This window comes from Caretta caretta, chromosome 13, assembly GCF_965140235.1.
Source record: "Caretta caretta isolate rCarCar2 chromosome 13, rCarCar1.hap1, whole genome shotgun sequence".
Classification (NCBI taxonomy): domain Eukaryota; kingdom Metazoa; phylum Chordata; order Testudines; family Cheloniidae; genus Caretta; species Caretta caretta.
Window position 1 is genome coordinate 25,598,898 of NC_134218.1, and position 25,972 is coordinate 25,624,869.

Consider the following 25,972-nt stretch of genomic DNA (forward strand, 5'->3'; position numbering starts at 1 on the left):
GCTTGTGGCCTGAAACTGACTTTTCTCTGATCTGGACAGTGGAGAATTAGAAGAGGAGCTCTAGACCCAGGTGCTTTACAGGTTGAAAGCATGCCTGGGGGCAGCACTGAGTGAGAGCAGGACCTTCCGTATCTTGGTACAGGACTGGGCAGAATGGGGACAATTCAGGGGTCTATTTAATGCAGAGGTTAAATGGGGTGGGGTTCCTAATTTTCTTCCAAGCTTCACACACAAAATAAGCTCCATCCACACAAGTCACCAGAATGAGATGCTGCTCACACTACATTCTACAATGTTCAAAATATGAAGGTGCGTGCTCTCTGAGCTCCACTGGGCTGGTGGTTCCCCCTTGGTGTGGCTTGAATATGTCCATGGGCTTTCTTAGGCTTCTTGGGTCAGGCTCCTATTTGATTGGGTTGGAAGGGGGGCCTGTGGGCTTATAATACCAAATACCAACCACTTGTGGCACCAAAACGAGACAATACAGTAAATTGTGTAGATCTGTGAACCTCCTTCTTTCTTACATAAGGAATAAAATAGTTTTCTGGAAGCTGAAATTCTGGAGAATGAGGTAGCAGTTTGATAGAGGTGCTAGTACACTGAACCATTGCGTACCAACTGAATCCAAGCCTGGAGATGGGGCAAGCTGGGACCAAGAGGTTGGATGGGATGTAGTAGGTAGATAGAAACTTAGAGCAAGATAGGTAAAATTGCCATCCATTTGGGAATTAGGAGTGGGCTGGAAGGTGCATCCAATGAAGTGAGCTGTAGCTCACGAAAGCTTATGCTCAAATAAATTTGTTAGTCTCTAAGGTACCACGAATCCTCCTTTTCTTTTTGTGGACACAGATTAACACGGCTGCTACTCTGAAACCTGTCCCTGAAGAGTTTCTTTGTAGGAGAAGGACAAGTTTTGTCTTTGTTTCTTCCCTGGACTAGGATGGATGGCATGACGGAAAGCCACAAGTGGATTTCTACTAGTCAAGTCAATGACATGCAATTATTAACAATATTTATGTTGAAACATTATTTTGGAGATGTTTCATGCTTGGGGTGTATTATTAATGCTGTGTGGATATGACGTTTTGGAGTCCAACCCAGACCAGTACGAGGCTAACAAGCAAACAAAAGTTAAAATTTGCTTTCTAATGGCTCAGATCTAACTTTACAAGCTACAGTCTTTGTTCAAGGTAGTTCTTCAAGTGAGGGGACATGTTGATTCCACCCTCGGTGCGCATGCAGCCCGTGCAGTTGTTGGAAATTTTCCCCTCAGTGGTACCCACTGGGGTGGCTCCAGGGCCCTCTGCAGCTGCACGTCACTGCATGCCAGTATAAAGGGCCCAGCTGCCCCCAAACTCCCTCGGGTATGATTTTAATGTGTGGGACTCCTTTTTAAAGTTTAGAGATATGCTGCCAGAGGAAACTAGGCAGGAGTTCTCAGAGTTAATCCATGAGTGGAAATGTGTAGTGAGCTCTTCTTCCCTGCAGGTTAACTCAATGGCTTCTGCAATGGCCTTACACATGAGCTCTTGGCTGCAATCCTTGGGGCTTCTGCAAGAGGTCCAACAGACTTTACAGGATCAGCTCTTTGAAGGGTCTTTTCTGTTTTTGGAGTAAACGGACTCCAAGCTTCATTGCTTAAAGATCTCTAGGGCAACTCTAAAGTCTCCTGGATTGTACACTCCAGGCCCATCCAGAAAGCACTTCTGCCCACAGCACTGGTACTTTGTCCTGGCTCCTTAGCAAGACCTGCAGAGAAAGAAGAGCAGGGATTACAGAGGTAGACCTTCTCCTCCTCCTGCCTCTGTATCAATGCCTGCCCCATCTAGACACCAGGGGTGCTAAACAGGCCTTTTGATAGGTTCCCAGGATGCCAGATTTCATTTTCCCCATATTTGCACACCACCTTTCCCACTTCCTCAGTGCTTGGCCCGGATCACCTCAGACCACTGGGAAACGGGATATACGCTCCAATTTATTTCCCTCCTCAGGGACCACTCTCACAAGGAGCAGGCGGAGGTTCAGTCTCCTTCAGGTAGGAACGCCCGGGAGCGGGGAGGGGCCCAGAACCCAGGCTCCAGCTCCAGCCCAAGTCAGTGGCCCTGGACCAGATGTGGTTGTCGCTGCTGTGGAAAGGTATCAGCGGCCGGGTCGTTAGCTAGACACCCTCCACCGGCGCTAAGAACATGGCGGATGGAGTCAGGGCCCCTGACACGTGCGGCCTCCCTCCCTCAGTCACCTTGGTAACGCCAGCCTTGGAGCGTGGGGGGGCCCTTTCGGCGGGGGCAAGGGGGCTGCCCGGGCCGCTTTCCCGGTGGGACCCGCTGGGCTGGCGGAAGTAGCCGCTCTTCCGGGCCCAGCCCTCGCGCGCTGACTGTGAGGCGCGGAGCGGGACCCAGGTGCGCAGCGCGGCTGAGACCCGCCCCCGCAGCGCCCGGGGCCGGAGGATTTAACGCCCTGACTGAGCAACGTAGGTTTGTCCCCGGCGGGTGACGGGCGCCGCGGGGTTGTACCCGGGAAGGGTTCACAGGGTCGGGGGGGCAGACCGGGAGGGGGAACCGGGGGGGGGGGGTTATCTGCTGAGTATTTCTATAACTACGCCTTGTAAAATCTTCTCATTTACTGACACGCGCTGCGGCGAGCGGCGTATCACGGGGCTGTAGGCTGTGATGCTTCCCACGATCCGCACTGGAAGGGCTGTGCGTAGTTCTTGTGCTTTCGCTGGCAAGTTTTTAGGACTTTGCCTAGCTGCCGAATATCATGGTTCTGCTCTGGCTTTCCCCCCTCTCGCCTCGCCTCGTGCAGTGAGGTGCTGCTCTGAGCTCAGGGGCTGGGGTCATAGGGCTGCCTGCCTCGGCACCTATGGCCTGTTATTTATTAAGCACTAGCTGTTCTCCTTACTGTGCAAGGCACAGACATCAAAACGGCCCTGCCTCAGGGAGGGTAGTCCAGAAGCACAGCATCAGGCTATGTTAACTTGCAAAGGTTTTAATAAAATATGCTGGATGGACGCATCTGTGTGTTTATGCAGTACACGTGCAATGTGCTTGCCCTATCCTAGATTCCTGGTAGAGAGGCCTGACGTAACGGAAGGAGCAGCTGACAAGATGGCAGAGATGCAGATAGATCCAGACCTGGCCAAGAGACTCTTTTTTGAGGGTGCCACAGTTGTCATTTTGAACATGCCTGAGGGGACAGAGTTCGGCATTGATTACAACACTTGGCGTGTGGGCCCCAGATTCCGGGGAGTCAAGATGATCCCTCCAGGTATCCATTTCTTCCACTATAGTTCTGTCAACAGGTGTAACACCAAAGAGACGGGTCCCCGTACTGGCTTCTTCTTAAGCCTGCAGCAGCGAGACTTGCAGATTCTGCACTGGAACTCATCGAATGAGGAAGTGGACCTCACCCCAGCATCTGAAGAAGAGATTGAAATAATGAGGTCAAACCTCCAGGAGATGGACAAGTTTCTTGGGCCATACCCATATGAGACCCTCAAGAAATGGATCTCCCTCACTAACTTCATCAGTGAACCAGTGATGAAGAAGCTGCAGCCAGAGAGTGGACAGATCTGTGCCTTTTCAGAGGTTCTGCCGGTTCTGGCTGGTAAGCACACCAAAGACAGAGCTGAACAGAACCTGCCCCGATATGACTCAGAATGTAAGAGCTACGCAGAAGGCCTAGCCCGACTGCCCAAAATGAAGCTGAAGGCTGGCACTGAGATCCGGTTCACAGAGATGCCAAAGCAGATGTACCCTGATGGTGCTACTCCCGAGGAAATAACCAGGCACAGCATGGACCTTAGCTATGCTCTGGAAACAGTGATTAACAAGCAGTACTCCAGCCAGCCCCAGGATGTGCTTGGTGAGTATAAAGGCTGTCCCCAGAAACAGAGTAGTCGCAAACAGCCTTGAACGCTTAACAGCAAGAGTGGTGTCCAACAATCATTATAGTCCATAGCAGGGGTGAGCAAACTACGGCTTGCGGGCCGGATCTGGACCCTCAGGGCTTTGGATCTGGCCTGTGGGATTGCCACCCCCGTGGCGCCGCGGGCCTCACGCTGCTCCAGGAAGCAGCCGGCACCAGATCCCAGGGGGACAGAGGGCTCTGTGCACTGCCGTGGCATCCAGGCACCGCCCCCAGCAGCTCCCATTGGCTGGGAGCGGGGAACCACAGCCAGTGGGAGCTTTGTGGGAGGTATCCACAGTCAAGGGCAATGTGCGGAGCCCTCTTCTCCTCCCCCCCCCCCCCCCCCCCGGAGCCGCAGGGACATGGTGCCGACCGCTTCCCGGAGCTGTGCGGGGCCAGGGCAAGTAGGCAGGCATGGAGCCTACCCTGGAGCCGCTCCAGGTAAGCAGCTCCGGGCCGGAGCCTGAACCCCTCCTACATCCCGCACCTCAACTCCCTGCCCTGAGCCTCCTGCTGCACCCCAACCCTCTGCCGTGAGCCAGCTCCTGCACTCCACACTTCTCCCTGCACCACTGCTCTGAGCCCCCTCCCGCACTGTTCACCCCCTCCTGCACCCCAACTCCCTTCCCTGAGCCCCCTCGTGCAACCCTCCTCTGCCCCAACCCCTTGCCCTGAGCCCCTTCCTGTACACCGCACCCCCTCCCACACCCCGCACTCCCTCCCGCAACCCAAGCCCCTGCCCCAGCTCTACATTCATGGCCCTGTATGCAATTTCCCCACCTAGATGTGGCCCTCGGGCCAAAAAGTTTGCCCACCCCTGGTCTATAGTGTGAAACTGGGAATCAGAACACTTAGGTTCTAGTTCCACTCTTGCCTATAAATTAGCATTTGGATTTTTGGCAAGTCTCTTAGCCTCTCTGTGCCTCCAGTTAGCAAGGATAATACATTCCCTGTCTCACAGGGTGTTTTGAGGCTTAATGTTTGTAAAGCATTTTGAGATCCTTAAATGAAAAGTGCTTTACAGTGCAACTTACTATGCATGAATTTTCAGAGCAGTGTGTGGAATGTTAGTATTGCTATGGGTGTGTCTCTTTTCCCCTAATGTTCCTTTCACAAAGGTCTCTGGGGTCTTCTCCTCCATTGTACATTGTTTGGTTCCACCTCTCCTGGCAACCTGTCAATTAACTAAAAAAACAAAAATGCCGCTTTTTAAAAGGAAGTAAACCACCACCCTTATGCTTATCTATACATATTTTAATTGAAAAAGGTGATCACTGGGAACAGGCTGGATGGTGCAGTTACAGTGCTGTTGCCGGCACCCAGTGTCGAGAGGCAAAACAACAGCAGGGTTTCGTTACCCGGTGTGTTTTACTCAATAATCACAACGGGGTGGAGAAGCAGAAAAGTTTATTTGCAGCTGCAAACAAGGTACAGGGAGAATAGAATCTCAAATCCTGCACACCAGAGTAGGTCATTACACACACTTTTATATTCCTTAACGCTACTGCACTACATATTAGCCAATTAAAACTTTGCACAAATACTCTGCCTTCCTTATATGGTTTACAACAATGTTTATTTCCTGCAACCTCTAACAAGCATTCCTAGCAACTTAAACAACCAGCACAGTTTGTCTGGCCTTGTAACGATCTCCTACTATCTTTAACTTGGTGTCAGGAAACCTTACACTATAAGGCATTATCTGCGGCTACAACATTGTTTTAAGAGCAAAAGAGCTTACTCAAACCAGCCAGGCCTGAATTCTATTAAGGGGGGTTAAGAAGAAGCCCTTAGGCCTTCAGCAGGGAGACTTCCTCAACCCTTATGGCGTTCCATCCCCTTGACTTAACTAGTGGCCATGCCCTCGGGTCTTCAACAGTGCATTGAAATCATTAATTGCAGCATGATGGGTATAGGGTGACCAGATATCCTGATTTTATGGGGACAGTCCCGATATTTGGGGCTTTTTCTTATATAGGCCCCTATTACCTCACACTTCCTGTCCTGATTTTTCACATTTGCTATCTGGTCACTCTAGAGGGGTGTCAACATAATTGTTCAATTTAGGAATAGAGAAAATGGGTTATCCTAGAAATAGGAAAGTGCGACAAATAGGACATCACTGTGACATGCAGAAATTGGTCAGTTGGTTTTGGCTGCTACAGCACTTTACCTGTAGCCATTTATTGTTAAATTCCAGTTTTCATTAAAATAACTAAGCAGCAGGGAATCTTGAACATGGTAAGCTTTTCTCTCCCCCACTCCTCCCATATTAGAGCAGCAGTGGCAGAAAGACAGGGAAGAAGCAAGTATAGGAAGTTGAAACCTTCTCTTGTGCACCGCTGGTGACGCCTTCTGGTAGGATTTGGGGATTGGGGATTGTTGTGAGGAAAAGCTTTGAACAAAGACTGTGCTCATTGTACAGAAGAATGTGACATGCATTATTTACTGACATATCAGAAATTACCAGCTGGCGACCCTCAATAGAATTGCTGTAATTAGCTGCTAACTCCATTGGAAACAATGGCAATGTCTGCTACAAGTTAATGCCAGCTCTATTGAGGACTCTGAAACCAAGATGAGATGACACTGTTACCCTCAAGATAAATCCTGGATGCTTAGTATTTACTAGAAATTCTTCTCATGTCTTCCTCATTTTATGTGTTAACTCTCTCCCTTCTAAAAAAGCAGAACTCTATTCTGAAATATTCTAGGAGGTAAAAATAGCTAATGTCCTTCCCAGCTAGCTACCGTTTCCTAGTGCTCTGCAGGAAGCATGAGGTGACACTATTGGCAAAGTGAGTGTCTAAACATCTGGTAATTCCGAGCCCTGCCTGGCAAAATAAGGCCACATCTATACTAAGGGCTATGCACTGCAGTGTCATAGTGTAGATGCTAACCTACAGTGTTGGAAGGGATTTTTCCATTGCTGTTGGTAATCCACCTCTTCGAGCATCAATAGTGGAATTCTTCCATCAGTTTAGCATAATCTGGGGTTAGGACGGCATATCTACAGCTCTCCGGGGTGTGGATTGTTCATACCCCAAGCACCATAGCGATGTCAACCTAACTTTTAAGCATGGACCAGGCCTAGGAAAGCAGAGCTGCTGTAATGGCAATATCACATTGTCTTCTGCGCACGTAGTATCATAGATGGCTCTTGTCGCCTGTCTCCTTGTGTCCATGCTGTGGTACCCACACCACTGTCTAGTTATGGCGGCAGCAGCAATTTCCTTGCTGCCTCTTTTTGGACATGTGGGCTCAGGAAAGGCAAGAAGAGCCAGAGAGAGATCACTATTCCCTCCTCGCAGCTATGAGGCAAGATTGTGTTTAAATGGAGTCACAGGAGACCACAAAATCTTGATATGATGTCTTGGCTTTGTGTTCTAATATTTCAGTAATAGACAGAAATAATGTTTTTTGACAACCCAAACACCAGAGCACAGTCTCTGGAAATCACTTGGTAGTGAGATTGTTTTCAGACTCCATTTATGAATGCTCATGATGAGGTTAATGGTCTTTGCTATAACATATCCTCTTTGATTGCGCTATGCTTGCTTCTCAGTCATATAGTCATAGAATCATAGAATATAAGGGTTGGAAGGGACCCCAGAAGGTCATCTAGTCCAACCCCCTGCTCGAAGCAGGACCAATTCCCAGTTAAATCATCCCAGCCAGGGCTTTGTCAAGCCTGACCTTAAAAACCTCTAAGGAAGGAGATTCTACCACCTCCCTAGGTAACGCATTCCAGTGTTTCACCACCCTCTTAGTGAAAAAGTTTTTCCTAATATCCAATCTAAACCTCCCCCACTGCAACTTGAGTCAAGGGGGTGGAGAGTGGTCAGTGCTTGGAGGACTGATGACTGTTAATATAGCCATGAGGAGTACAGAGAGCTATTTGTATGTCAGCAAGACAAACCCAGCGAATGTATGCAAAAATCGACATTGTCCACAAGAGTAATATAATCCTCTGTTCCACTTAGGGTTGAATGACTAAAGTTTTTCCCTGTCTCTTTTTTTCCATGCCCTCCCTTGACTGGGTGTTTCCAGCCGAGCTGCAGTTTGCTTTCATCTGCTTCCTGATTGGGAACGTGTATGATGCATTTGAGCACTGGAAAAAACTTCTGAATGTTTTGTGCAGATCAGAGGATGCCATAGGGAAGCATCAGGTCCTCTACACCAACCTTATTTCTGTCCTGTACCACCAGCTCAGTGAAATCCCAGCTGACTTCTTTGTGGACATAGTCTCCCAAGACAACTTTTTAACCAGCACCTTACAGGTAAGTTACCAGCTGTGCAGGTGGTTTGGGAAACAGATGTATGAGGATTCTCATGAGAAATGAGTGGGCATACAAAGCCAGACTCAACCAAATTCAGAGGGGAGTCTGGGGGAACATAACCTTGTGTAAGATACATTCTTTCCCCTCTCCCCCCACCCCCACAAAATTTTGTGTTACACGTTGCTTACACACACAACCCACTTACACATCACCTCTGAATTTGACCCACTGAGACTGTGTGTATGGGAGTCTTAGGAAGCGTAAATGGAGTTAACCCATATATAGCAGGACCAGCAGAGCAGTGTAATAAGAAAAGCAGCTAACCGGAGGAGGCGTGGGAGCGGGGACACTAAATCTTTTGTGCCTTCTAGGCAATTAACACTGGCCTTATGTATCTTAAGTGAGAGTTAAGCTCCAGGCCATTCTGATGCAGTATATCTATATTAGGGGTATCTGCCTGTGTGAGTAAATCAATGTAGTTGAAGAAGTACACATTTTCTTAACGTAGGCAAGGCATTAGACTCCCTTACACTAAACATTAGTAAGGGGGTTTGCCTGAATGCAAGGGGATCTAACTTTCTGAATTTGACACATTGTAATTGAAATTTTCCTTTGTAGCAGTTTAAAAGTCCACTGACACTGATTCAGATTGGTTTAAATTGTCAGATGATTCTGTTCATAAAGAAGTTGGAGTGAAGCCCTTTTTGAACTTATAGCACTGGCAGTATCAAAGAGGACCCTTCCCCATCCCCCTTGTCTTGGGCTTTGTATGATGCTTACTTGTTTGCCTGGAATCAGACTGTTATCCAGTGGGAATTTAGAGAGAATTGCCCAGAGTGCAAAAAAGTCTGCATTGGTGCTGAGGCAGCCACAGCAAGGCTTTATAATCCAGCACAGCAAGATCTGAAGGACGTGCCTATAAAATACCTCCCCTTCATTTAATCATGCTAACATCTTTCTAAACATTCATAAAGATTTAATAGCTAAACAAAATTCCATTTTCTGCCTCTAAGTTTTCCTCTTTAAAAAAACAACAACCCAAAGACACATACATGCGTGTTTAGCAGTGAAGATTTTTATTTTTGGCAATAATTGTTCAAGATGTACTGTAGATGATTTGTAGGCCTTGTGTACCAACCACCTCCTCCCTTGTCAGATTGGTCACATTTCTGTATCTCTGACTATTTGCTGCTGCTGTAGAATATTTCAATATCTTAATTGGCTAGAAACTAAGAGGTGCTGTTTTCAGTGTAGCGAGTTCCTCCATCGGCTCCTAACGACTCTCACTTACGAGCAGTTTCGATCAGTGTCACAATGCAGGATAGGCCTGTTCCCCACAAACTGAAAGTAACTTCCTAAAAGCTTCCTTCTACTGCTATAAAAACATTATGAAGCCGGTAATTAACATAATCAGTTGTATTAAAATGAACATTATTTTTACAGTCAATAAAACGGTAAAATGAAAATTAGCCAACCTGCAACATGTCCCTCCATGCCAGCTTCTTAGGTTAAACGTATGCAATTTAACTCTGTGGTCTGATGGGCTGAGCATTGCTTAGCTGTTTTAGAATGTTAAGGCACGTCTACGCTGCTTTTAAAAAAAACAGCAACCCCTGTGGCCACAAGTGAGCTGTAGCTCACGAAAGCTCATGCTCAAATAAATTGGTTAGTCTCTAAGGTGCCACAAGTATTCCTTTTCTTTTTGCGAATTCTCAGAGGTTGACCTGGGCTTTGAGACTCGCTGCCTCGGGGTTCTTTGCAACGTAGATGTACTTTTAATGAGCAAAAGCTTTGATTTAAGGATACACGTCCTCAACAGTTGCCAATTATAGGAAATATTCATGTAACTAAAGCTGGCTGGGAATTTTTTTATGAAAAGTTGTTTACCAGAAAATGCTGATTCATCAGAATTGAAACTGTTGGTCCGAAAGTGTCAGTTTTGATACATTTTCTGTTTTTGAAAAAAAAAAAATTTAATTTTGTTTCGAAGTTGAAACATTCTGTTTTGACATTTTTGAAGTGAAAAGTTCAATTTTTTCCATTTCAAAACCATTTGCATTTAGAAATGTAAGTTAATATACAGTAAAAATGTGAAAAAATTTAAAATCTTAAAGGGTCAAAACACGTTAAACATTTTGAAATTATCGAAACAAAACAGTTCTGCTGATCTGATCTGAAACTTTTTTGGATTTTCAGTTCACAAAAATTTTGAGATTTCAGCTTTTTGTTCCAATTTGTGAGGGAAAACTTTCTGAAATCTCATTCTTGGGGGACAGGAAAACCGTTTCCTGCCCAGCTCCTCATGTAATCCATTGGCAAAGTATGTCTTTGTCTCCTCTAGTGGTGGACCACGTACGAAAATATTAGCCTGCTACTGCTTTCAGCTAGTGGACTTGGAGTGGGATTTTTAGAGGAGCGGCTTGAAGCCAAATCCTGTTGACTGTCAATGGGATTTGGGTACCTACCTCCATTAGGCCTTTTTGAAAGCCCAGCTTTAGCCTATACTGCTGAAGCTAAAGAACTGATGCTATTATGTGAGAGGTCTTGGGTTCAGTGCTCACTGCTGGTGGTCATTGCACTCATAACTGCACAAAAGAAAAATGCGTTTGGGTTAAAGCCAGCTTTTTGTCACTAAAGGTTCTCTACTGACATTACTGCTGTCTGGTTCTTGGTGCCGGTGGAGTACTGTGATTAATTATTTGTATTCTAGGAGTGCCTAGATGCCCCAGTCATGGATCAGGGCCCTATTGCGCTAGCTGCTGTACAAAGACAGAACAAAAAGAGCTTACATTCTAAGCATAAGATGGATATACAACAGACAGGCAGGGGAACACAAGGAAAAGAACAGATTTAATAATTTTATTAAGATGTTAAAATAAAAAAAAATGATACAGAGTTTAAGCATAGAAATTTCTGGTTATCAGGGAATAAGGTACAGATTATCAAAAGGTGTGAAATTTGGTTTAGGAATGGGTGGCGTAAGGAATACATAATCTGCAATCTCCCTGATTGGGGATAAAAGGTTAACAGGTCAAAGTACAGACATTGAGATATGGGGGTATGTTGTTCATATAATGGCTATGTTCAGGTGTGGAGTACGAGTGGATATGATGATGAGGATGGATTTTCATTTGGTGAGATTTAATGTTCACTGAGTTTATGGTTCCAGTTCATATGGTCCAATGGAAAAAGTCTCTCGGTCCCTTTCTCATAGTTGATGCACGATGTCGTACCAGCTCACACCTCCTGGTACTGTCGGTGGCTGGTGATGTGTTCGATGTAGATACATAGTGAACTCACCTCTTACCACACATGCCTGGGTAAAACACACAGCACTGTTGGCACCAGAGAACAATCTTAAAGTGTAATTGTAATCAGAAAAGTGACATGGTAAAATTGTCTGCTTCTTACAGAACCTGTCCACTCATTTCACTGATCAAGTTTATTCCTGCTAGCACTTTAGAGTCATTGAAACCATGGGAATGGGAGCTGGACTGTATTCCACCTCTTGCATGGAACCTACCCCTAAGCTTCAATTGCAGAATCCTTATTCCTGGTGGTAGTTGAAGAGGCAGAAAGAACACAGCTTGATTTTCATACCCTAGGCCTAGATTGAGTTTTTGCAGCACTTGAAGTTTAAAAAAAATATTTTTTTGGCTTCTATAAGAACAAATTTGATGTGTAACTTCTTGAGCGGGATAAATGTAGAACCCCAGGATCTCACTGTTAGTCCCTTTTTTAATACTGGCCTCATTTTATAGGAGAGTTTTGTTACTCTTTCCCTGTGAAGAGGCAGTTTCACAGTAGGATGAACAAGGAAAAAGCAAACAGTTATACACAAAGCAATGAACTTTGCCATTCATTTTCAGTGTTTTCTCCTGCTGTCTATAGATCTCTTTTGAATAACAGCATTCTTCCCAAAGGGGATTTACCTTCAGCTTGATCCTGCAATGAAATTCTTTAGCTTAGAGCATCAATTTGCTGTGGAAATGAGTTCTGTGTCACAAAATCAAGCAGGAGGAGAGAGGGGCTCTGAGGCTGAAAATCCTGTTTAGTCAGACACTGCAATAACTGTCTGAAGTGCCACAGAAAAACTGTGTGTGTGTGTGAAAAGTTAATGGATTTATGTGTAAGTGAGACATTAGAAAATCCCTCCTTTAGGGCCTTTTCAGGTTGCAGCTACCTGTGTTCAAGGATCTTCAGGGGATGTCCGTAATGTGCATGATGATTAGAAATTTGAATTTTCAAACAGGTGTTCTAGGGGACGCCCTCCATTTCTCCAGTCTCCAGGGCAGTTTCTACAGGAGATCCCTGCCTGTCCTCTAAGACACTGGAAATGCTGAAGAACCATATTGTGGTCACATGTTACAGCAGACAAAACTGTGGGGATCTGCTCCATATCTAGCCATAAAAAAAGGGAAGGTGGTCCTGCCCCCCAGGTCAGGATGCATGCTTATGACTCATGCTATGAGCTCTCAATCATGCAACAGCTAGTTCTAATTTGGATTTGGTTTCATCTGCCTAAAATATCTGGGGTTTGTTTTTAAGCGTTTGTTACGGTGAGAAACTAAAATTGCTGGGCCAAAGGGGACACTACTGTAGCACACTCCCTCCTCCCCTCAGAAAAAAGCCTCATCAGTGCACGTCAGTCTGGGCCTAGGTCTCTCCTCAGCTGACAGTGCTAGCTGCTCAGCGATGGTATGGTATGGGCAACTGCTGCGAAGGACATGCTGTTTTCATAGGCGGTCATCTTATTTGAATCCCATTCTCTAGAGGGAAGGAGATTGGTACTTCTAAGCCTTTCTGCTGTCCACTTCCTTCTGTTTAGCAGCTATAAACCATTACCTGCAGGAAACTTGGTCTCAAGAGAATAAACAAGACCAAGTCTTTGACTTTGCCCTTAAAACAAAAAAAGGCTCAAGTCTCCAAGGTTCACAGTCCCAACTTCTAATGCCTGCCTAGAACTCTGCAGTAGTGCCTGTATCATTGCTGTTTAAAGCTGCGTCAAGTGTATTTAGACAAAATGTCTCGTGGCTGCCCTTTGGCTTTCAACCTCTAGTCATTGAGCTGGCGTTTTCTTCCACTGCTGTTGTCTTTTGTGGATGGGACATTGAGAAGCCTGTAAATAAGTGACTTAAGAGTAAAGGTTTAATTCACTTTCAATGGCATCACTTATATGGTGGGGCTTCCAAAAGAGTGTATGTTTAACTCTATGCATATCCCTATTTGAAACAGGACTCCACTCATTTGTCTGTTTTCAAAGATTAAAAGAGTCCTGACCCTCGCTGAGTTTGTGGAATGAAGGCAGTGTTTATCTTGGCTATAGAGTGAAGATGGAGACTGCGTGCCTTGTTAAGGAGCCGCCTGTAGCCCCATGGCCATTTCTGAAACCCTGCAACTAAAGTTCCTCTCAAGCCAGACTAACCTGAAACTGAAATCTGCCCACCCCATAGATGGGCTCTTTGACCTCAGTCAAGGCAGGGAAAACGTGCATTTATGCCACCTCTGTGATTATCTTACTGACTTCTAATGTATTCTTTTAGGTGTTTTTTTCCTACACCTGCAGCACCACCGTTGACAGGACACTGAGGAAAAAGGCAGAAAAATTTAAAGCCCACCTAACTAAGAAATTCAAATGGGACTTTGAGGCTGAACCAGATGACTGTGCCCCCGTGGTAGTGGAGCTGCCAGAAGGAGTGCTATTGGACTGAATGAAATGCTGTCTTGGAACCAAGCACTGTTTGTGTTTGTTTTATTTAGCTTATTTTTCTTCCCCTCTTCCCGAATTTGTCAGCTTTCTTAATTCTGTATCTTGTCCTCTGAAATGAACTTGGTGATCCCCAGCCGATTCCTGCTCCTGCTATAGAAGCAGATCTGGGAAGCCCAGAAACATTGCATATTCGGTCTCCAGGCCAAAGCTCTTTCGTTGTAGGCTTGGGCATCGTTCTACGAGCCATTGGGAGAGAGTATACCCACATGATGCCATGCATCCAGGGTCACTTTGAGTACTTGGGCAACTTTTATTTCCTTAACTTTCCTGCAACTTCTGGTTCATGGACATAACCACCTGTTGGATGGCCATAGCCATCTTATGTTGAAGAAGCCCCACGTGAAACTATTTGCCTTCTAGAGTCTGGAGCCTGTACTCTAGCTTGATGCCTTTAAAATTAGGAGGTAGGTTGAACTACCATGTGATCACTACATCCTTCTCTAGCCCCAACCCATGTTGATTGTACTTCTGCAATAGCATGCTGCGATGGAAAAAGAATATCCTTTACTAAATCCTCCTATTCCATAGCTCTGACGCTAAAATAACCAGATCAGAGTAGTAGGATAACACCTTTACGTAAACACTGGTAACACTATATAATTGCAGTGGCAGAGAGACTGAATTTGCTTAGCCTGGTGTAAGAGAATCTGAACAGTTTGGTAACCAGAAGTTGAATTTTTGGGCAGTAGTCACCTGGTATTCAGAACAAAAAGCCAGCCATGAGATATAAGGTCAGATTTTTCACTGACTGTCCTTGTGGTTTGAGATCTCTGGAACTCTTCCTGTAATTGTTCTTTGCTTCTCACTAATTATCTCTCATTAATAATCATGTGAGGACTCTGGTGTTCATTCAGAACTGAATTCTTATCATTGTTATCCTGTAGTTCTTACTCTGTGTAAGACAGTGTGGTTTTTTGTTTGTGTTTGTTTTTAAACAAGAATCCCTACTGTTGTAGGGATTAGGCTGTGTTCAATTTGCATGTTTCTTTCTAGATAGTTAGACTCCTTCAGGAATTTGTTGTATACGTGCCCAACACGATAACCTACTTATTAGTCTTTCACAATAGTAGTTCAACAACATAAATCTTCCTGTGTTACTTTCCTACAAAAATACCCCTACAGTCTTTTGTGTGTGAATTATTTTAGCCAAGTTTTATGTTAGTCTATTATTGTCCCAGCCTTACCACAGCAGTGTCAATGTTATTGTACTCGTCACCTTGAAGTAAAGTATCAGTGATTTTTCTCTCATCCAAGGACAGCTCAGACTGAGGAGGTAAACTAGCATAGTATAATGCAAAATCCTGTGTGGTGTCTGTGGGAGGAGACGTGATACTGTGCCTTTGAATAACCACGTACCAGTCACAGAAATAAGATAGGAAAAATTCTGTTAAAAATCAATGGCTTTTCTTTTTTAAAAATAAACTTGTTTAAAATGAAATCAATGTAATACAAAATATTAAGGACTACATTTATTATAATTTCTTAAATAATTGAAATAAATATGCTGAATCCATAAGCCTCTATCAAATACTTTGATTTAAAGACTGCTTTTCTGCATAAAGAAAGATGTTTTCCCCCTGATTCTAACTTTTTGAAGTCCAAGTAACTTAGGAGACTGTCATTTTCAAGAGACTTAAGCGAGTAGGAACTTAAGCTGCAGTTACTTTCACTGAAACATATTTGAAAAATTTCCCAGGCTGACCTGAAATAATCAGTTTAATTCACTGGCTACAGTTAATCCCTCTGTTTAATAAATCATTCAGTTATAAATGTGAATCATCTTGATAAGAAGTTTATGCATCTAAAGCATTTAAGGTTATTTTGTTTTAAAAAAAATTAAAAACTGGAATTTAATGAAACTCACAAAACAGCAATCATCCTAATGCAGCTTGACACAAATGATGCAAAAAAGTTAATTACCTAGTAAATAAGCATTTTCTAACATGCTAAAAATGTATAGTTAAGAATCTGAAAATATTAAGCTATATAATTGCTCAAATAATTGTTATATCACCAATGAGAATGCACCTTTCTTTCAAAAATAATGGAAGTAGCAATGGAAAAGTTGATTAAAACGGGTGATTTAAATCAATCCACCGTGGTTACGTGCAATCTCATCCACTATCGTCAGCCATTGTAGGATTGTTCTCTAGTGTATATTTATCTAGTGTTTTTGTTCTGTCTCGTTTAAATGAGTTGAGTAATGAGGGTTCTCGGGAGACCATTTCAATCTAACAGGTAACACCATTAGCAAAGTTTTACTGCCTAGATCTTCCTTTGCTCAATTTCATCTAGTTAATGCAAGTGCTATTTCTTATACCTCCCCGCCCCCCTCCTCCTTCGCATATTTATACCCTTCAGGTACTTGTATTTGCAAGTTGTATTTATACCACAGCAGCTATTTATACTTGTATTTATACCCCGGCAGCTATTGTTCGGTCAAATTACCCAGAATTGGTGTTTCAATGCTTTCATCATAAATAACTTTATTTTTGTTTTCACTGGCCTGATAGGGCTCTGCAGTACGAAGCCAAAGAACCATATCTGATTTCTCCATCTGCACTGACCTGCGAGTGCTGCAGAAACACCATGGCTCAGTGCTAAAGCAATGTCTTACATTGCTCTGCAGTGACTGCTATGCCTCATCCAGAGCAGCATTGAGCACCAGTCCCTTCTCATCTGGAAGGCAGGCTCAATATGGTGCCTTGTGCTGGGGTGGGGAAGGAGAGTTCGCTGTAGTGACTCCTTCCCAAGGGATACATAACAACCTAAGGCTGTACAATATTCTGTTTCTGTAGATCATGTCAAAACTTTATACTTTGTATGCTTGATGTTAGTTTTAATGTGATTTTATTCTACAGGCTGGTAATAACTTTAAAAATTATTTTTATTTTATTGTTTACATCTTAGAAATTAGATAAACATTTTATTTTCTCAATTACTGGTAGAAAAATTAACTGCCACCCACTTTTTTGTAGTCATTTCTGCTACAGATAAGCTTGATTGGTAGCAGTCTTGCTCTCTCTTAGATCATCATCATGCACATACATTATGGGAAACTAATGAAGCATAGGTTTCAGAGGAACAGCCGTGTTAGTCTGTATTCGCAAAAAGAAAAGGAGTACTTGTGGCACCTTAGAGACTAACCAATTTATTTGAGCATGAGCTTTCGTGAGCTACAGCTCACTTCATCAGATGTTTACCGTGGAAACTGCAGCAGACTTTATATACACACAGAGAATATGAAACAATACCTCCTCCCACCCCACTGTCCTGCTGGTAATAGCTTATCTAAAATGATCAACAGGTGGGCCATTTCCAGCACAAATCCAGGTTTTCTCACCCTCCACCCCCCCACACAAATTCACTCTCCTGCTGGTGCTAGCCCATCCAAAGTGACAACTCTTTACATAATCAAGTCGGGCTATTTCCTGCATAGATCAAGGTTTTCTCACATCCCCCCCACCCCCATACACACACAAACTCACTCTCCTGCTGGTAATAGCTCATCTAAACTGACCACTCTCCAGGTTTAAATCCAAGTTAAACCAGAACATCTGGGGGGGGGGGGGGTAGGAAAAAACAAGAGGAAACAAGGGGAAACAGGAAAATGAAGCATAGGAGATGAGTTTGCAGCAGTGACGCTTAATTTTCATTTTGCCTGTCACTCTTCAAGTCAATCGGTTTCCTTAGACAGGTGTAATTGAACAGTGACAAAAATTGCACATCTCAGCTTGTCTGTATGCATGAGGCTTCCATCTCCTCTCCATCTGCCTGAAAAGCAAAGTCCATTTGTCTCTGTATTTTCAGGTGGATTTGTGCCAGTGATGACCAGTGATCCATCCATTTAGCCTGTCTGAACAAGCTGTTTTATAAGGCAGCTTCCTTTCTAAGCAGCATGGGCATTTGTAGTACAGTAGTACCCAAAGAGCTTGAACAACATTGTGATCCCATTGTGCTGGATGCTGTACAAACACACAAAAAGAGACTGCTCCTGTCCAAAAGAGTTTGTAATCTAAACAGTGGGATGAGGGGAGAGGGGACTAGTTGTAAAACACAAGCAAAGAAGTCAGCGGGAAAATCCATATTTTTAAAAGTCTCTCTGAATACTTAACCTCTCTTTAAACTTCAGGAATCTTTTAATCCTTGTCTTTTTCCTGCTTATATTTAATGGTAGCCTCTTTCTATTTTCTTAATAATTAACTTCAGCCTTTTCAGTTCATCCATATTCTCTTTGTTAAAGTTAACCTTAGCCTGTCCTGTAGTTTGTTTTGTTTTGTCTTTTCTATTAAATATTTACGCTTTGTCTTTTACCCAATTTTAAAAAATATTTAGTCTCAGGGAGAAGTTTTCAAAAGCACAAATGGTGGTTAAGCACATGACTACCATTTGTGCCTTTGACAACCCCCTCCTTAGTCTCTCAGTGGCTTAGCTGATGGCAAGAAAAAACATCTATATTTATATCCACATACCTTTCTGGAGTAAATTCTTTCTCTCCTGTTATGGTAGATATTTGGAGTAGCACTGAATAAAGCCTGCATCTGATCCTTTTGAGGGAGGGCTAGCATAGAGTTTTAGGAAAGTGGAGATCCGTGTCTTGTCCTTTCCTCCTTTGGAGGAAGGGAAAAGAAACTTTCCAAGTGTTGTTATGGACCAACTTATTCAACTGCCCTCTACACTGTGGAAGCTAACCCCCTTGACTTGCTTTAAAGTATATGTGCTGTGGAGGGATGTTCCAATGTGAGGTGAACTGCTAGAATTTCAAAGCTAGTTTTCCTTGAGCGATGCTTGGTGCCCTATACAGATCCCCTCACTACAAGGCTCTCTTACTGCATTCTGTATTCATTACGGTATTCATTACAATACTGGCCTTTGACTCTGGGCAGTAGCCCTGCAGTCAGTGCTCTGGCCTGCTGAATCATGTATTGTAAAAGACTATACAGTGGAATTGGAGCATGTTTGGGAGAAGGCTAAATACAGCATGATCATTCTGTAGCATGTAATTAATGTATGAGTCACATTGACTCCTGTCACCTTAGGGGTCTCATTAAGAGACCGTAAATAAGCCGCAAGGCAACCTTACCAAATGAGTTAGAGTAATCAATATGACAAATCTCTCTCTCTCATTCATATATATATATATATATGTATATATACACACACACACATAGTCCCAAGCTGATACTTTGAATCCATCAATTTAGCTTGCTCTATCACCTACTTCTGTGGTAACTTGCTTGGAGGGTTTTGCATTTACGTGAGGGGGGGAAGCTGCCACCAAAGCTCTGCAGTTGCAGAAATAGGTCACGCTGCTGAAGCTTTGCCAATCAGGTGCCAGGGCTGAGCATTGCTCGCTTCCCAGCGGAGCTTATCTCCGGTTTGCAGTGGTGTTCATCAACTTCAGCTTGAAGGGCTTTGTGATCCTCCAGGGATATGAAACAAAGAGGCTGGGCTCGCATTTGTCACAACATCTTTGTAAGTTGAATTGGCTGCTGACAGCTCTCAAATTTGTGGAGCCAGGAAGCAGGTTGGGGGGGAAGGCGAGCCTGACAGAGGGGTAACATCCAAGAAAACCTCTCTCTACAATCCTGGCAGCCTTTTCAATAGACTTATTTAAAGATAGGTTTCAGAGTAGCAGCCGTGTTAGTCTGTATTTGCAAAAAGAAAAGGAGGACTTGTGGCACCTTAGAGACTAACACGTTTATTTGAGCATAAGCTTTCGTGAGCTACATCCGATGAAGTGAGCTGTAGCTCACGAAAACTTATGCTCAAATAAATTTGTTAGTCTCTAAGGTGCCACAAGTACTCCTTTTTATTTAAAGATAGTAATTCCTGTACCATGGTCTATAAACAACCCCTCACACACAAACTGAGTTCAGAGTTACATTTTTCTCAAGTACTTAAAAGTTTCCAAGATTGCAAATGCAAAGCTGGAACAGTTGGAGGGTTTTCATACCCCACATACTTGCATGGCTATGGGGTTGGTATTTCAATCCAGTGGTGGGGAGTCAGGGCTTTGCTCCATTGAATGGTGATGTGGAATGATGGTCTTGTGTTAGGAATATAGGGTTAGGCCAGGACTCCTAAGTTCCATTTGCAGCTCTGCCTCTGACTTGGAGAGTAACTTTAGTGTCTGTGGGCTAGGGTTTTAAAGACATTTAGGTGTCTAACTCCCATTGATTTTAATGGAGTTATGTTCCTAAATACCTTTGAGGAGCTGGGCCTCTGGGCCATGGTGTGCCCATCCTGTAAAAATTGCCCCACAAAAGAGTAATTTAATAAACCAGTTAATAAATAAAGCTTATTTCTTATACAGCACTTTTCAGCAGTAGATCTCAAAACACTTCACAACCTTAGTATTCTTATCCTCGGGACACCCCTCAGAGGTAGGGCAGTGCTATTGTCCCCGTTGTACAGATAGGAAACTAAAGTGCTAGATGCTAAGGGACTTGCCCAAGGTCAGAAAAAACAGATCCAAGAATTGGACCTAGGCCTCCCATATCTAAGGTTAAGAGCCCTAACCACTAGACAATCTTTCAACTTGATTAAAATGTGTCACAGAGCAGTGAAGTCATTTATCATGTCAGCTACAAAACTTAAGCATTTAAAAACAAGGAGGTGGAGATCAGTATTGGGCGCATGGAACTTCATATGGGGAGGGTGCTCCATGTGTTGATCTCTCCAGTCCTGTATAGAATGGGGGGCGGCAGTTATCTCCACAGCACTGTCTCCCTGGACCTCTCCTCCCCACAAAGGCTCTTTGCTGGTCTATAAACCATACAATATGCTAATAAGTGGAATGGCAGGGGCTCTGTTCGGGACTCACGTTGCCCCACCACCACCTTTACACCTAGTGAAGTTTGCTGCCTCTGGGTAATGCCCTTTTCCTTCCCATACAAGAAAAGGTAGGAGCTAAAGAAAAAAATTAGGGAACATTACTGTCCATAGCTGCTTCCAATTCCCAAGCACCAGCTTTCTCTAAAAAGGCATGATGTGAAGGGAGATTATTTGAGTAGGGGAATGGGTGGGCCAGTTTAGAATGAGTTAAGGTGATTTGATTTAAATCAGTAAGTAGGAAACAGTTAAATAATCCATTTTAATTTTGTTTTGCATTTGTACTTTTTAGTAGTTTTCCTAAAGAAAAGTTTATTCTCAGTGGTTGATATAACCATTTGATTTGTAGCTAAATATAGCCTTTACAGTACATCTGGTACTACTTTTTGCTAACCAGGAGGCTACCCTGTTTATTTAACCAATTATATAGGTTCACATACCTTACTGAGATTCTTAAAGTTGACATTTTTTGTTATGTTAGAAAATGGTGAATAACTCAGTCTTCATTTACTAGATGATTTTTTTTTACTTAGAATTTATGTCAAGCTGCATTTAGATGGAAATTGGAAGTCAAAATGTGCAAAACCAGCATTTTAAATTTTATTAGATAAAACTACAGTAAATGTGCTGGATACATAAGAAAGTAAGTTTAAAAAACATTTTTTGCATTTCAAACTGATTTATTAAACAAAGGAAGTATTAACTGTAGTTAGTAAATTGATGGATTGTTTCAGGTCAGCCTAGGCCAGAATTTGAAAGGTATTCAGATGCAGATAGGAACATGGTGGAATTTTCAAAAGTGCTTGAACAAGCTAGGTGCCTAACTCCTATTGAAACCTGTGGGAGTTAGGCACTTTTAAAAACCCTAATACGCACCTGTCAGCATCTTTAGGAGACTAAATACCTTTGCAAATCTGGCCTCATGTTCTTTAAGTTTTTAGAATTGGTAGATCAGATCTTCTCTTTCAATCTATGAATGGCACCAGCTGAGAGGAAAATGAGCTTTCGTCAGTTTCTTAGCTTTGAGTGAACTAATCCAAATGAAGAAAATGCTACTTTTGCACCTAGTAGCTAAACTGAAACCTAAAATAATTAAAAGCAAAAGCTTTGCTGCAGAAGCAGCAAACTCTGAAATAACTTCTATTTGGAAAAGTGTAAATACCAGTATTTGCTCCAAAATCATATACTTAATGCAGTAACACTAACATATTTATAAATCTTGAGTTGACCTCAGAAGTTAAATGCTTTCCCCTGATTCTCTGTAATTCAAATTTGAGGAGAGATCACTGGTGCACCATATTTTATTTTATTTTATTTATTTATTTAAATGGAGTATCGGAGGTTTAGGCCTCAACATACATTGCTAGTTTAAAATTTAATTTTAAACAGATTTTAAAAAATAAAATGTATTTAAAAAGCTGATTTAAATTTAAAGAAAGCAAAATTTATTTTTAAAATCAGTTTTAATCACTCTAGACCTACTTAGCAGTGTAAATAAGTTGTATGGGAAAACCCTTGCACATTTAGTTCACTGATTAGACATGGCCCCAGCTGGTGGGAGGGTTCTGAGTATATTGACTAGGAGCAGGTGGGTCTTACTAAGAAAATAAGTACATTATTAATGGAAAACTTGATCTGGAACAGAGATTCCATGTCAGTTAGAAGGGAAGAGCCATCCTGCTCTTGTATGCATGTGTCAGCTACAGTGTGAAATCCTGTAAGACACTCATTTCTTCTTATTGGAAGTAGGAGGGATGAGTTCTTCAATAATGATTTAATAAGCTCCTGGGCAGAAGAAAGCAGCAGTGTCTGGGTTAGAATTGATCTCCCAGTAGCAGAGAGCTCCTCTGGGAACTGGTAAGTGAGCTGGTTGCAGGTTTTCATCCCTGCAAGAGCATGTATTTCTTCACTGGGGCTCTGATGGGCATCCTTCTTTATTATTTTGTAGGAATGTTTGCTGGGTATACAAAGCTAATACTATAGTTGGAGAGCTAGGAACAGCAAGGGTTGCCTAAGTGTTTGAAAAACCCCAAGAGGGTTTTAATAGAGTCACTCATAACTTTACAAATTTCTGTTTTAATCAAATTTTATTATAACCAGCCTTGCACCAAAATGGCTGTTACTCTTGTGTTATAGGAGAGGATCAATAGAAGAGCCTGATCTGCCTTCTCTGCACTGTTTGTTATTTTGACCACTTGAATCATGGCCCTTGTAAGGGAAACAATCCCATAGACTTTAAAGCCAGAAGGGACCATCATGATCATCTAGTCTGACCTCCTGTGCATTGCAGGCCACAGAACCTCACCCCCCCACTGCAGTAATAGACCCATAACCTCTGGCTGAGTTACTGAAGTCCTCAAATCATGATTTAAAGATTGTTACAGAGAATCCACCATCTACACTATTATAAACCTATCTTTATAAGAGAGTTGTTCTGTGCACAATGAATAAGGCAGAGGCCTTAGATTTCTTGGTCTTGTCTAGCCTTGTAGATCCAGATAAGAGTTTTTCTATTAACCCTAAAAAATGCCATTTAAAAACTTCAAAAGCAGGTTGCACAGTTAAGCAATCAAATAGTTAAATTTGCATGTGCAACCTTGTACTGTGTGCCATTAATTACATACTTAAATGTGATCTGCTTACTTATGGGTTTAGTGGCAAGTTTTATCTTAGTGAAAGGACAGGCCAGAATTGTAAGACATCCTTTTTTATGATGATTAAGCTGATTGAGGCCTAAAGGTGCAGAGACAGCTGAGATGTGCATGTATGGCTGGCAAAGTACTCCTCACGGCTATGGACCAAGATATGTTCCGAGAGATTCTAGAGGTGAGTGGAGCTGGGAGACAGTGTGGCCAGGCCATGCCATCCAGTCATTCTCTAGTAAATTAATCTAGAAGCACCCTCAGGCCCTGATTCTTCAGATTGCGATCAGGTGCTTAACTTTATGCCCCATGAGTAGTATCATTTAAGTCAATGGGCCCGATCCTTACCTGGTGATGACTTCAGCACCAACTCTCCCTAATTGAGTGTGTGGCCCAGGGACTGGTCAGGCACATGTTTAAGTTAACACACAACAAGTCTTTGCAAGATCAGGGCATTCTAGTGTTAGGTATGTATCCCCAAAGGCGTGACTTCTCTGGGTAGGATTTGACAGGGCCACCAGCCAGCAAGGATGACTGCTTCAGGAGGAAAAGTTGGTCTGTGCAACTCCTGCTTGTGGACTAAGCAAAATCTGTTTATGTGGCCTTTTTTTTTTTTTTTGAACAGCCATTCTATCTGAAGTTATGATTTTTTAACTCTACTGTGGAGCATCAGCGTGAGCCTTACAAACATTTAAAAGCCTTTCAATTTGCAATCCAGCAGGGATCTGTTGAACATATTACCCAGCCATGATGCAGGCTCATTTGGGGCCTTTAATAGGTTTCCTTCATTAGCGGACATCCACTTGAGAGAGGCGCTCAGCGTAGATCATATAGATGTTCATGCCGACTAGAGGTGTTCGTTTAACGGGCTTATTCTCTTAACGAGGCTAATAACCATTATGATGTGATGTTCCTTATGGGGGTTTTAGTCACTCCTCCTTGACAGAAGTAGGCAGGTCAATAGCTCCTATATTACATGTTCTGCCTTCCTTATTCTCTGCAAGACACCCTTCTAAATGTAAGAAGGAAATTCTTTCATTGTTGATCTTTGTCAGTTCTTTTCATTTGGCAAAATATTGCTGCTGCTTCTTCTGTGTGACTTTCAACAGAGGTGAAGCTGACCTGTTTTTTGTGTGTCCGTCCCATACCCAAACCTTAACGTGGCTAATTACATCCTGTCTCCCTAATGCTGCCATTTCCCTTGCCTACTGAATTCTTCCTCGCTTTTAGCTCTAAATTGTTGTGGCGTGTTGCAGCACTCTAACGATTGTGCGTCCGTGGTGGTGGAAGTATTCCTGTATGTTCTCTGTGCAGTTGATAACCTGCAGACCCTTACAAGAAGCAAGCAGTTATGGGCCAGATGATTATCTGGGATAAATAGGCATGACATTTCGCCAGCAGAGTATCTGGCCCTATATATTCACCAGCATCATCTGCAATACAAGTTGAGGAATGAGGTTTGTTAGGGAACTTGTATCTCCTCAGCTGACTTGGCACAATAACAAAATACTGGGCCTTGTAGGTCCTACTTAAATAGTGTTGTGGGTTCTTAAAAGGGAATTCAAAATACTTTAAAATCTGAAGGATCTTCCCCACTGAAGTGACATTCTCAAGACAGGTCAAACTCTGGGGATCCTCCAAGTGTTTATCCCCTTATGAGTCAAAGATTTGACTGTAGTATTTTCACACCAATATTTTCCCTTGTAAATTTTGAATAGTTTCTTTTCCATACACTGCTCTGGTTACCACACAGCAAACATCCTTTCACCTGGTTTTAATGGTGATTTGAGGAATTACATGTGTCAGGAAATGTTTCCCGTGTGGTAACTGGCCACCTTTATGTGTAGAGTGAAGTGGTGATGCTCTACAGTCACCTACATGCCCAGATCCTGGGGGAGGAAGGGGTGTTAAATTAACAATTTGTGGAGTAGAGATTTGATTTTCAGGTCATTTACTATTTGACATACTGGAGAAGTTCCATGTAATTACATATTAGAACATTTACTCGCTCCAGCCACTAGGAGCAGGATTTTGAAGTGTTCGTCAATGAAAGCAAAGTTGAACCAACACTGAACATTTGTGAAAATCCCACCCTAGAGCTCAAATCAGTCTCAAACACTGGAGCGGATCTGACGTTCCATCTCATAGACAATAGCAGTGCCCACATATGTGCCTTGAGAGGGTACACTACCAGGTGGCTAAATATGTGGACTAAGGGAGACAGTCTGAAGTTTCCAAGTGGTGTGATGCTTGTGGTCCCACAGTCCTAACACCGCTAGACTGATTGCTTTTCCTTCCTGGCCAGTTGCCTCAATGTTGTGTGGGGGCAATAATCCCAGTGGTTTTAATTCATGTCAAGGGCAGTCTAGTGTAAGTAGATATTCTCAAGGAGCTGTGGGGTGGGAAACCACTCCTGCCAGTTTGCAGATGTTGTAGAGACATTGGCCCTGATTCTCCAGAATGCTGCACCTCATGCTACTAAATCTGATTAGTAGTGGTTTATATGCCCTTGCACTGGTGTTTAATGCTGCACGAGG

At 43.1% G+C, this 25,972-nt stretch overlaps 1 protein-coding gene across 1 annotated transcript; it reads left to right on the forward strand.

Moving 5' to 3' along the window:
- Window positions 1–2,324: 2,324 nt before the first annotated feature.
- AAR2 (AAR2 splicing factor) lies at window positions 2,325–16,051 on the forward strand. Its single transcript, XM_048820296.2, has 4 exons — window positions 2,325–2,470; window positions 3,062–3,864; window positions 7,960–8,189; window positions 13,733–16,051. Exons 2-4 carry the CDS (start codon window positions 3,108–3,110, stop codon window positions 13,898–13,900), a joined length of 1,155 nt encoding a protein of 384 aa, XP_048676253.1. The 5' UTR covers window positions 2,325–2,470; window positions 3,062–3,107; the 3' UTR covers window positions 13,901–16,051.
- Window positions 16,052–25,972: the final 9,921 nt, after the last annotated feature.